The sequence below is a fragment of the Myotis davidii genome, unplaced genomic scaffold (genome assembly GCF_000327345.1).
Source record: "Myotis davidii unplaced genomic scaffold, ASM32734v1 scaffold370, whole genome shotgun sequence".
Classification (NCBI taxonomy): domain Eukaryota; kingdom Metazoa; phylum Chordata; class Mammalia; order Chiroptera; family Vespertilionidae; genus Myotis; species Myotis davidii.
In genome coordinates, this window is record NW_006288615.1 from 8,569,780 (window position 1) to 8,582,821 (window position 13,042).

The 13,042-nt window shown below is 50.6% G+C and overlaps 2 protein-coding genes across 4 annotated transcripts in view; one reads left to right on the forward strand and one right to left on the reverse strand.

Moving 5' to 3' along the window:
- Positions 1 to 3,240, forward strand: part of BOK (BCL2-related ovarian killer) — a 9,140-nt gene extending 5,900 nt beyond the window's left edge. The window contains exons 3-6 of one of the 3 annotated variants that reach the window (XR_001513321.1): positions 1,127 to 1,204; positions 1,590 to 1,753; positions 1,880 to 2,001; positions 2,579 to 2,668. Coding sequence is in view for 2 of the 3 variants with exons in the window: in XM_015561942.1 (XP_015417428.1) it covers positions 1,127 to 1,204; positions 1,590 to 1,753; positions 2,579 to 2,704 (368 nt within the window). In the remaining variant the exon portion in view is untranslated. Of the gene's footprint in view, positions 1 to 1,126; positions 1,205 to 1,589; positions 1,754 to 1,879; positions 2,002 to 2,578 lie in introns of all 3 variants that reach the window. The other 2 variants (XM_015561942.1, XM_015561943.1) reach the window with 2 other exon arrangements.
- A 7,911-nt stretch (positions 3,241 to 11,151) lies between these two features.
- Positions 11,152 to 13,042, reverse strand: part of THAP4 (THAP domain containing 4) — a 17,140-nt gene continuing 15,249 nt past the window's right edge. Inside the window, exon 5 of the mRNA XM_006760536.2 lies at positions 11,152 to 11,441. Within this exon, the coding sequence (XP_006760599.1) occupies positions 11,322 to 11,441 (120 nt within the window). The 3' untranslated portion in view covers positions 11,152 to 11,321. The remainder of the gene's footprint in view (positions 11,442 to 13,042) is intronic.

The following is a 13,042-nucleotide window of genomic DNA, read 5'->3' on the forward strand; positions in this document are numbered from 1 at the left end:
GTTGCAGTTGCTGAATAAGCTAAACTAGTACTTGTTATTCGAATCTTTATGCAGTGATACTTGTTCTAATAAGTTGTTTATTTTATTTCTTTTGCGCCCTAAATTCATGAAAGAAATGTCGAATAACTTGTTATATAACTGTAAATAATATAAAAATATTAAAAATTAATTTTAAACAAATTTCTTTACACATTAGTTATTCTTTCACAATGCAGTCATTTTGACGGCTTTTGGGCAATATAGGTATATACTAAATTTCAGTCTTTCTAGTGTTGCAAGGGAGTGACATGATTTGATTCATCAGGCTTTTATTGAGGTGAAATTCATATAACACAGCTAGCCATTTTAAAGTGTACGATTCCGTGGCATGTAGTGGTTCACACTGAGCACCACCACCCCGGAGTTTTTCACCATCAGGAGGAATACGCATGCTCATTAGCTGTCCCTTCCCCGACCCCTGTCCCCGTAACCACGGACCTGCTTCCTGGACACTGTATAGATGGGCTCATAGGGGTGGCCTTGGTGTCACTGCCCTTGCTGAGTGGACGTCAGAGGTGTGTCCAGGCTGCAGTGAGTGTCCACGCTTCACTCCTTACGGCCGAGTCACACACCATTGTCTGGATGACCTTAGTGCATTTGTCATTTCCAGCTTTTGATGATTGGGAATAAGGCTGCTGTGAACTTTGTGAACAAGTATCTGCTCAAGCTGATTTCTGATTTGTATCGATAGCTGTGCTGCTGTGTAGGTAGACGGAAGGGCTTCGTCTCTGCCCGCGTGTCCTCTCAGCCTGCAGGTGGCTGTGTGTCCATTGCGAGGCTACAGCTGCCTGGGGCTCATGTTGCCATCTGAGTTCTGATCTCGTGGACTACGGTCTGCATCCCATTGTAATGCACCCTTGGGTTATTAGTGAGCATCTTTCATGTCTAATGCATTATTTTTGTTTTTCCTTTTGTGAATCAGCTGTTCATGTTCTGTGCTTATTTCTTTTGAAAGGTTGCGTTTTTTTCTCATTAATTTATAAAACATTTTTATATATTAAGGGAATTCATACCGTATAATGTGCAAGCATACTTCTCTGGGTGGTTCTTCTCGGCTCTACCTCTTCCTCCCCCCCGGCCCCCCCAGCTTGGTGGTCTGGGAAGGCCCTTCCTCCCATGGAACACCCTGCTGCCCCGCAGAGAGGGTGCCCAGGGGGACAGACAGGTGGGCAGGTGTGCCTCAGAGCTTCTTACTGTCCACTGTGTCCAGCTGCAAGGCAGTCAGCACCCTCCACCCCCTCAGCTTCCTCTCGCTGAATACTTTGCCGTCCCATTGCCTCCTCCAGGAGATGGGGGCTGAGTGGGGTCGTCCGGGGCTCTGGCACTAGTGCACACTTAGGCAGTGGAGTCCAAAGAAATCTCTGCCTAAGAACTACCCAAAGGGTGGGCAGGACTGACCTGCAGCAGATGATGGCCTGGCACCTGTTCAGGGGGCGCTGTGGGTAGGGGCTAGCCCCCTGAGTTTCACCCCCAGCCATCATGGGACCCCGCGGGCTGGACTGGAGCAGGGTTTTGGCGGCCTTCTGCTGACCAGCATCTTCTCCCTGCAGGCATCACATGGGGCAAGGTGGTGTCCCTGTACTTGGTGGCTGCCGGGCTGGCTGTGGACTGTGTGCGGCAGGCCCAGCCCGCCATGGTTCATGCTCTTGTCGATTGCCTCGGGGAATTTGTGCGCAAGACCCTGGCAACCTGGCTGCGGAGGCGCGGTGGATGGGTGAGTGGGGTCTGGGGGCGCAGGGGTGCTGGGAAGGGGAGTGGCGCTAAAGGTGGGAGGGCGAGTAAGGGTTGGGCTACTGGGTCCAACCTCAGTGTTGACCTCTCCCTCCATCCCGGACTCCAGCTCTAAAGACCCGCTGCCTGGCCCCTGCACTGCAGAAGGCGGCCTGGGGAGGGACTTCAGGCCTGAGAGGGAAAGGCCCAGCACTGCCCTGCCCGGCCCTCCCCACGGGGCTCCAGTGCCTCGTGAGCGATGGCACTGGTCATCTCCAACACTGTCTCCATGCCCCTAACTACTCACCTGGCCCAGCCAGACCTTGGGGGCTGCTGGGCCCTGGGCATGGGGCGGGGCACCCTCACCCATAGATCTGTTTTCTCTGTAAAATAGGTGGGACACACTGGCAGGAGTGTCGAGCTCAGCCCTCCGTTGAGGTTGCAGCCAAGGGCTGTGGTCTCATCTGAAGGGGGCATTGGGCGGGAGGTACTGCCTCCAGGTGACTCCCGTGGCTGTGGCACCCCCAGCACAGGGACTCTGAGGCCTCTGTCCTCCCCTGCCCACTCCCACTGGAGCCCCACTAGGGCTGGACATGGTGGCTTCCTGGCATGGGGCCCAGCTGCCTCCTCTCCCACCTGAGCTCCCTTCCCTTCTCACCATCTGAATCCTCATGGAGGGGTTTGGTCCCTGCCGGAGCCTTCAGTCCCCACCAGACCACAGACCTTCCCTTCATGGCTCACTGCTCCCTATTGGCTCGGCTGACACAGGTGGACGGCTCGGGGGCCTCCGCTCCCCACTCTGTTCTCAACTGTCCCTTCCTCCCTGCAGACCGACGTCCTCAAGTGTGTGGTCAGCAGCAACCCTGGCTTCCACTCCCATTGGCTTGTGACTGCACTCTGCAGCTTCGGCCGCTTCCTGAAGGCTGCCTTCTTTGTGCTGTTGCCAGAAAGATGAACCTGGCCCTGGAACCAGGAGGCTCTGGGCCGAGGCACTGCCCTCCTCCCGCAGAGCCCCTCCCCCGTGAGCCCCTTCTCTGTACACCCAGGCCCCCGGGAAGTGGGAACGCAGGCTCCCCTGGGCCTGGAGCTGGCCTTCAGTGCCCACCTGTGGCCCTGCTCCATGGTGCCTCTTGTGGAGCCAGAAGGTCAGGGTGACCTCCCGGGCCCAAAAGGAAGGCAGCTGGGAACACCAAACTCTCACTTGACACCGGGTCCTATCCACGAAGGGTGACCATGTCAGGACACTGGACCTGAAGGTGACTTGAGCCTGGCCAAGGCTAGAGGAGCCGTGGGATCTTACCGACCCCACCGAGCATAAGGCTCATGTGCTGTTGCTTAATCCATCCCTGGCGGGAGAGCGCGCCCACCTGTGGCAGGGACTGGGATTGGGCTCCAGGCCGGCACCCCTGATCTGTGAATGCACCAACTCCTGACCTACGAGGACGGGGTGTGTGTTCGATTCCAATAAAGCGTCATAGCAGTGGAAGGCGACCTGCCTGCGTCTGTGTGCCTATCCTCCTGCGGCTGCCTGGACCGGACAGGAGGCAGGTGAATCCTGCGTGATAGGCCGTCTTCCCTCATCGGCTGCCCTCTGCTCCTGTGGGCCACAAGCAGGAGCTCACACACCAGCACGCACACACGGGAACAAGAGCAGGGTGCCCAGCCGCCCTACTCCCCACAAACCCATCCGTCCCTGCCATCCCATCCCTTTGCTTGGCTCACACAGCCCTTTCCCCACTGCAGCCTGCCCCATGGTCCTGAGCCTGGCTCCCGTCTGTCCCCAGCAGGGCCTGTCCCCTGCAGCCCATCGGACTCCCGCTCAAGCCACAGGCACACGGCACAGGAGGCCTGCAATGTGACTTCTCAGCCTCAGTTTCCCTTTCTGTACAAGGCAAATTGAGCCAGACAACTGCTAAGGTCTAGCCCTGCTTCCCGTGCAGCCTCGTGCAGCTTTCCTCACTGCCCCCGTTGCCCCTCCAGTCCCCCTAGCCCCCTGCACTGTCCCCTCAGCCTCTGCTCAGCATCCCTTCCCCAGTGGCCTTGCAGTGTGAGGTCTGGCAGGCGGAGAGAAGGAAGGGAGCGGGCAGGAGACAGGGATGGGGCGTGGAGAGGAAGAGGACAGCCTCAGACCAGTGCTGCACAAGGCCACCCTGCCTGCCCCGCCTTCTGTCATTCACTTGGACCAAATGTGCTGGCATTTCCAGCACAAGAAGGTAATGTTTCAGACGCTGAGAGCACTGAGGAGCACAGGGGTGAAGTGACACATCAGTGGTCTGTGCATATGCAGGTTGAAGACACTGGGAGAGGTGCCCCATTTCCAACAGCAGCAAAGGATCATGTTCTAGGTGTGAGCCAGTCAGGGGCGTGAAGCCTCTGTGAGGACAATCAGGGACCTAAAGACACCCAAGTAGACGAGCAGACAGAAACACCAGCTTCCGGAGAGGAAACCCATGCAAGGAGGCAGTTCTCCACGTTTATAAACTTAATGTAATCCTAACCAAAAAAATACCAGAATGTTTTTTCCTAAATTTAAACAAGCTAGTTATAAAGTTCATATGAGAGAAACCAAAAAACAAAAACAGCCAGAAAAACCCTGAAAAAGAAGAGGAATGAGGGGGGGACAGGGCCGTCTCTACAGGCACCAGACCAGATGCAGATGGGCAGACTCGGGACGTCCAGGCTCAGGCCCGGCCCCAGGACAAGCCCGGGAGCAGCGGCAGCTCAGGCAGCAGGGAGGATGGGTTTGTCGCTGATTGTCGACTCACAGCGAGCCACTGGGAAAAACCTAAACCAGACCGTACATCCCACTGCACCAGTCAAACTCCAAATGGACCAAAGAGCTAAATATAAAAAATGAAACAAGTACTAGGAAAAAAAAGTGAATTTCTTTGGAACTGAGGAGTGGGCAAAACACTCCCAAATGAGATTTAAAATCCAGGAACAATAAAAGACAACAAAGTAAATGCCCAGCATGAGGGGACCTGCTGGATAAACTGGCACACGGCTTCTCGGGGTCACCCTACAGCTGGGCTCTGTGAGGGGCAAAAGGTACCTTAGCTTACCATTTTTGTTGTTGTTTGTTTTTGGTTAATCTTCACTGGTGGATATTTTTCCATTGATTTTTAGAGAGAGTGGCAGAGAAGGGGAGAGATAGGAATATTGATGTAAGAGAGACACATCGATTAGTTGCCTCCCACATGTGCCCCAACAGGGGCTGGGATCAAGCCTGCAACTAAGGTACGTGCCCTTGCCTGGAATCGAACCTGGGACCCTTCAGTCCGAGAGCCGATGCTCTATCCACTGAGTCAAACCAACTAGGGCAAACTTACAGTTTTGATTTTGACAATAAAGTAATATAGGATGTTTTACACAAAGCTAACCTAAGAGAACACCCAATTTGTAGAAGTTAAATTAGTTTGTGTATCAAGTTGATGACATAAGCAACCAGAGAAATTGCTCATTCCATTTATATATACTTGAGAAAGAGAGAAACACAGATCAGTTGCCTCCCGGATGCAGCCCAACCGGGACCGAACCCGCAACCTGGGTATGTGCCCTGACTAGGAATTGAACCAGTGACCTTTCTATGCATGGGTTGAGCCTCACTGGCCAGGGCTCCAATTATATTTTAACTATATCTTTAATGAGGAAGGCATAAAAACAGTAACAAAAATATCAAACTTTGCCCTGACCAGTTTGGCTCAGTGGATGGAGCATTGTTGGCCTGTGGACTGAAGGGTCCCAGGTTTGATTCCGGTCAGGCGCATGTGCCTTGGTTGCGGGCACATCCCCAGTAGGGGGTGTGCAGGAGGCAGCTGATTGATGTTTCTCTTTCATCGATGTTTCTAACTCTCTATCCCTCTCCCCTCCTCTCTGTAAAAAATCAATAAAATATATTTTAAACAATACATCAAACTTTAATCAGTAATCTTATTGTTAATAAGAATATTATTATACCAAAATAATTGTGTCCTATAGAATAAAGCAAATAATTTCAAAGTTTTGAAGAACCAAGATTTTCATTTTAAAAGATGTAAAATGAAAAATTTTAAGGAAAAAAATTTAAAACCTTAAATTTTGAATTGGAAACAGTGTGGACGCATACTTTTTTTTTTTCCTTCTTAAAAAATGTGTATGCTGCATGCCTAAGCATTTCAGGGTGAAGGGTCATGCAGCACCTTCATCTCACATAGTTCAGTGAAAATAAATCAACTTTAAAATGATTTTCCGGTTCTGCCCATGGAACAGGCCTGGAAGCAGAACGCTGCCTGTGGTCTCTGAGTCCCACCCTCTCCAATGCCCCACCCCCAGTAAGAATGGGCTCTGGGGCAGGAGATATGGGGGGCAGTGGTGGTGCTGGAACACGGAGTCATCGGGGCTAGGGGGGCTCTGTCAGGCCAACTATGGGATCATTGGAGCACCTCCCATCTGTCAGAGAGAAAGGCTGCAGTGGACTAGACTTCCATCAAATGTACAGAAGGACCGGCTCGAGCAGGAGCAGGAGGAGCTGAGGGGTGGTGTGGGAGTGTGAAAAGAGCGCGATCCTCGGGCATCACCCAGGGTTCGCACATTCTTACTCTAACAATTCACAGTTAAAGGTGAGAGTGAAGAGGTGGCTGTGCAGACCTCCACACAGGAGGGTCTGAACATCAGCCCCTGACTGGGCAGGTCCTGGTGGAAGCTCACATCCCACAACCTCCTTGTGAGAGGCTTGTCTTCACCTTGAGGGAGCCTGTCCGCTGTTCTTGTGCATCTGGCATAACATGTCTTTGGAATGTCAGAGTAATTTTCACTTCCAGACCCTCAAAACCGGCCCACTAGCGGCAGGGCAGGACCGCGTGGAAACGCATCTCTTTGCTGCATAGTCTCCTCACTGTGATTGTGTGAACCATCCTGCACCCACCAGTGTAAAGCAGGCGTGTATCTCTACTTTCCTCTCTAGCCAAGCCTAGAGATTTCCCTGCCGCCGGTGGACTTCATGTGACCTTTCTGCCATCTCTTTTGATCCTAAAAGAACTGCAAAAGCATCCTTCCCCGGAGCACTGTCTCAGTCCGTGGAGATCTTACTTCTGGGCATGTCCTCAAAGTCCTGCCTCAAATAAACTCTCACTAAAGGCTTTTTACAATTTTGAGTATTTCTTTTGTCAATAATTGAAAGAATTATGCTTCTAAGCTGGCTTTCTGGTGTGAACATTTTCAGGGAAACAACACTTAGCCTAGTGGAAGCAGGGGAAGTTCTTTTGAGGGAGTCCCCGCCCCGAATGCAGAGGTAATGACAACTGGGCCACCCCTCTAATCAAGGGGCTGCTTCGGGCGATGTCCTCGGTGGGCAAACCTTTCCCGTGAAAGGCTGTCCCCATCCTCAAAGTGAGACCAGCTGATTGTGAGGACTGGGCACCCTGCAGGGAGTGTGTCCAACCAGAAAGCGCATCCAGCTTCCAGACTACATGAAAGAGGGGATAAAGGGACACACAGACACTACAAGAAGCTCAGGTGAACCCAGACTGCAGCCTGGGGATGCCTTGAGGAGTAGTGACCAGCTTCCCAACTAGCAGTGGCAGGAGTTGGCGGTAAGATGATTGGTCAGTTATTTGCTTCTCATTTCTCAGCTCTGCTCCGAGTGCTGCCCTCCCAGCTCAGTGCAGGGGTGAGATACAGGGTGTGGGATAGAGGGGCAGGTGCTGGGGCAGAATTTGGTCAGATGTGGCGTGTGATGCAGGGGCAGCATGTGGGTTTTGGGGTGGGATGCAAGGGCAGGATGTGGAGGTGGGATGTGGGATGCAGGGGCGGGACTTCCTTGATGCTCCCAGCATCTTTTGGCTTCTCTCCAGCAGTGGAGACAGCTGATACCAGCCTTCAAGGTCCCTGGTGCTATGGTCTGAATGTTCATTTTCCCCAAATCCATGCTGACATCCTAGTCTCCCAGTGATGGTATGAGGAGGTAGGGCTTTTGGAAGAGGTTAAGACATGATGGCTCCATCCTCAGGAGGAATTCGTGCCCTTGCAACAGACCCCAGAGATCCCCCATCCCACTGCCCGTGAAGTTACAGCAGAGATGTGGCTGCGAGGGAGGGGCCCGCAACTGGATCCAATCGCCCAGTACCATGCATGACCTTGGGCTTCCAGCCTCCAGACTGTAAGAAATAAATTTCTGCTGTTTATAAGCCCCACCCACCTGTCTGTGGTATTTTTGTTATAGTAGCCGGAATGGATGACAGAAATTGTTACTGAGAAGTGGGGCACTGCTGTAACAATGCCTACAGCATGGAAGTGGCTTTGGAACTGGTAATGGGTTGAGGTAAGAGTTTTGAGGTGTGGATGGAAAGGGGCACATACTAAACCTGGTAAGCTCAGGGAAGGCCTGGTGTGGAGGCCTTGCAAACTCAGAGATCTAGAGTAATCACAAAGGTTGGTCTGAAATGAAAACTTTTTAAACTAAAAGCAGTTTATGACAGGTAGTCATGTCCAAGGCCAGCATCTTCCCTGACAAAGGTCAATCTTTACCCTAACCGAGCCTATTGTCTTTTTGCATCTACAATAACACATTGTTGGAATGTCAGAGCAAGTTTCCTTTTTCCGGACCCCTCAAAGCACAGGCACCACTCTGCAGAGACCACCCTCATTGTTATTGAGTTAATTGTTGACTATTAACTATTCTATAACCACCTATGTAAAAGAAGTATGTCTATCATTTTACTTTTTATCCAGTCCCAGAGGTTCCCCCTTTGCTTTCTCTCCTCTCCCTAATCTATCACCAATGTATTTCATGTAACCCACTTGCTCCTTCTCTTTTGATTGTAATGTATAAAATAAGGTGCAGCCCTGGCTGGTTTGGCTCGGTGGCTGGATTCCCGTTCAGGGGGCGCGTGTGAGGCAACCAATTGATATGTCTCTCTCACATTGATGTTTCTCTTTCTCTCTCTCTCCCCCCTCCTCCCTTCTGCCCACTCTCTCTGGAAATCAATGGAAAAAATATCCTCAGGTGAGGATTAAAAAAAATAATTAACAAAATTAAAATAAGGTGCAAAACTGCCATTCTCTGGAGCATTATCTCAATTCATTGAGATTTTGCTTCCTGGCAATTGACAGAGGTCTATGCTAGGAAAAGTCTACATTGCATGAATGGACTGTTTTGGGTGATTCTAGTGACTCAGAGAGAAAAGTGGGGAGTGGAGAGAAAGCCTCCATCTTCTTAGAGAAATCTGAGCCACTCAACACTCAACAGAATGTTGTAGAAATATGGATGGTAAAGGCCATTCTGATGACATCTCATACGGAAATGAGGGTCAAGTTCTTGGAAGCTGGAGGGAGGGTGATGGTTGCTATAAAGTGGCAGAGTGCTCGAGGGAACTGTGTCTGTGGCCGAGTTCTATGGATGGTAGAACGTGTGAGTCATGAAACTGGCTATTTGGCAGGAAATTTCTAAGCTAAGTCGAAGTTTTGAAGGAGTCGCCTAATATCTCCTGAATACTATAGTAAAACGCAGGAAGAGAGAAACGACTGACAGAGTTGTTCATCAAAAAGGAAGCAGACTGCCTGGCCAGCGTGGCTCAGTGGTTGAGTGTTGACCTATGAAACAGGAGGTCATGGCTCCATCCCCAGTGTGGGGCGTGCAGGAGGCAGCCGATCAATGATTCTCCCTCATCATTAATGTTCCTATCTCTCCCTCTCCCTTCCTTTCTGAAACCAACAAGGTATATATATTTTAAAAAGGAAGCAGACCTTAAAAATCTGGAAAATTCTCAGCCTATCCACATTGAAAATAATGAGAAAGCTTGCTCTGAGGAAGCATGACTGGTGTGCCCAGATTTGATAAGGAAATTAGTATTAATTGGCCATCTCAAAGAAGTTAGGGGTGATTTTCTACAACCCTGGGGAAATTAGCCAGCCCCCTGCACAGAAGTCAGGCCTCTAGTCCAAGACCAGGAAGAATGACTGAAGGCATTCAGAGAGCATGGGGTGCCCTCCCCTTACAGGCCCAGAGCGAAAGGGCCTGCTATCCACCTTTTTTTTTTTTCCAATTAGCAATAATCACGCCTCAGGTAAACCTCATTGGCTACGATATTGCCACTGCACAATGCTCCCCACCCCCCCGTATTTGAGCCAGCCCTTTAGGAGGCACAGGCCACACACATTGGTGGCATGTGTATGAGCCATGGGGGCTGTGACCTCCCCCTAGAGTTTGGAAGTTGCAGTGGTGCAGGCATGCTTCCTCAGAGCAAGCTTTCTCATGACCCAGGCAGAGAGCCAGGCCCTGCATAGGTGAGGCCGCTGCAGAGAGCTCCCCATTAGGATGACCCCAGCAAATTTTGATAGAGCCACTGGTGTGTTACTGCAGCCCAGGAGGGACCTCTACCCCAGTGGGCCTAGAGGCAGACATGAGGACAGAGGATTATTCTGAGGCCTTCAGGTTTTCGTTTTGCTCAGGACCTGTCTCTGCCTGCCCACCCCCTTGGAATGGGAATGTCCAGCCCATGACTGTCCCAACACCTTATTTTGGAGGCACATTCCTTGTCTGGTTTCACAGGTTCACGGCCGGCGAGGGCTGTGCCTCAGGATGAATTGTACCTGAGTTTGACTTGGAGTGCCCAGCCTCCCTGTGTCCTGGCACTTGGGGAACCAGCCGAGTTCCTTACACACTGGCCATGCTCCTCCCATATGATGGCTCAGCACAAGTCCTGGTTCCTCCTCTGAGCTTCCAAGTGTGCCACCTGATAATGTCTTTTGTCCTTAAGCCACCAACTGGTAATGTCTTTTGTCCCCAAGCCCTGGGGGATGGGTAGGATGCAGCTGCTCTTGCAGGTGCTAATCTCTGCAGCTGGAATACCTCCTTCCACATGTATCTGCGCTCCTGGTGTGGTTTCTGATACCCTGGTGTGCTAAGAAAATAAAAGGCTTTGTTTTTAAATGCATATTGAAGCATTTAGCGATCAATGACATTATGTGTGGAATTTGCTTAAAAATACTAGCAAAAAGAAGGTGGAAGAACAGGTGAAATCACTGGGATGGAAAAGCTGGCAGGTGTTAAAACTGGGTGACAGGTACACAGGTCAGTGTATGTCTGCAAACTCATAGTCAACAAAGAAAGAAATCCAAGTAATAATATATTACAGAGTAATAAAATAAGACTTACATAATGACGCTAATTTCACAACTACCATCTTGCCTTGGAAACACCTTTTGTCCTTATGGAAATGGGGTCCTCAGGCTCCTTTAGCTCATTAAAAATCACGGCAACTCTTTCTGTCCGTCTTTGTCTTTAGCTTATGATTGACCACTCTACTTAAGGTTTATATATATTTCAGATCTTATAAAAAATGCAGTCTTTTTTACTCTAGAAAACAGTCACCAGCAGATGAGGAGCTGGACAGTCCACACACATAATATCAAAATGCTCAGCCATAAAAATAAAGGCCTTTTATTTGGTTTTTCTATGCCATTACAGGAACACTGGGCAATGCCCTTGATCCCCCTGCGAGCTGCAGCCACACCCACACTTGCTGCTGCGGCGTCTGTGAGAAGCCTAGTGTCACATCCTGACACACACGGCCAGGAAGAAGTTCTGCTCTGGGTCACGGGGTCACCTTCTTGTAGGTGATGTGAAGATGCTGAGTCATGGGTTGAGTAGTGGTTGCCATGGAGACTGTCTGTTCAAGTTTGCCTTCAGAATTCAGCCTGAATTTTCGGGTAATCTGAGCAGAACAAAACAAATACAAAATATCTTAGTTTTATCTTCCAAAGATACAACAAATGCTCTAGGTCCCACCACAGGCCAAGTGTTCCTGCAGGGGCTATGACAAGTCACCTTAGTTTTGAGTCAGATGACAGACTCTGCCCACAGAGCTACAGCACCTGCCAAGATCCAGGTGTCCTCGTCTCTATCTGTCCCCAGAAGACCATGACTTGGTCCCTCCCATCTTAGGGTATTTAGAAGCCACTTTCTTTTTCTGTCAGTAAATTATACACTTGATCAGGCAAAAGGTGACCTTCCCACTTCACTCTACAGCTTGCACTGATGTCACACATGTTCCTGGAAAACTCAGTAGCAGCACTTAGGAACAAACTATGGTGGCTGTTTCCAAAAAAGGAAGCCTGTAGCAAGCAACCTGTGAGAAAACCTTCTCTGCCTGGGATGTCTGCAGAGTGAGGAACCACGACAACTGTTGAGAGATACTTTGGATGGTCACCCTTTCTATTGTTCCAGAACATTCTGGGGTCTCCAGAAGCACATGAAATAGGAGTGTTGTTTTGAGCTGCAGACAACTGTATTGTAATTGGTCAACCCTCTGGCAGAGAAAAGGCTAGATTTTAAAGGGTCTATTTAAAGGAATCAGAGAGTCACCAAGGCTGCAAGGACCAATCAGAGAGAAGGGAGTGCAGAGGGGAGACCCAGCATGGCTCCATTACCTGACACTTCACGGTTCTCTCTCTGCACTGCTGGAGTGGCTTTTGGACACACCCCATACAATCACACCGATGCCACTATTCAGGGACCCAGTGAGCCTGTCCCTCAGCCTTCAGCTCTGTTTGTGCCAAAATCTGTGGACACCCCATAGCAGCCACCTTGCTCCACTAAAAGTAACTTGGCAGCAAGAAGCAGGTGAGCAAGAGATGGGGAGACAGCCTGGGAGCAGTCACTGTGGCTGAGACACTGAGGCCACCTCTCCCTGGGTCCCAGGAAGGAGACGGTGTGGGGAAAAGCAGGTGAGGGGCTGCCCCATGCCCCCCGCCCCAGCTGTGCACACTTGCAGAGCGTGGCCTCCTGAGCACTGTCACCCCATCTCAGGGATGACACTCAGCTGTCGAATGGCTGCCTCAGTGTCAAAGCTGGCAATGGCAGTGCCTTACACAGGTTCCCCAAAAGCCACTTGTCAGGTCCTTGGGACTTTGTATTCCCTTGAACTTTCTTGTGCTATTTTCCTCTTCAAACTAAAGTTATTTGGAAAGATTTAAAGTTGAGGCAGATGTACACTGCATTGCTCAGGCTCAATAGACCTCTTCTGGTGCCCGTGGTTCCATCTATCAATCCAGTGAGGTCACTAACAATAACTGTGGGTGTTCCGAGGCTGCCAGGGGTTCATCGAGCCACAGACTGGTCCTCATTTCAATAAAGTGGGGTTGGAAGCAACTATTGGCCTTGCTGACTACAAGGCAGAGCTTGCTCAGGCTGCTGCAAGCCCACATTCTGGACAGGCCGCCACAGTGGAAGCTCTACTTCTCAGACAAGGGCAACTCCGAGCCTCTGACACTTCAGGAAGACAGTCCATCTCTTTTTTGGGGGTGGGGGGTGGGG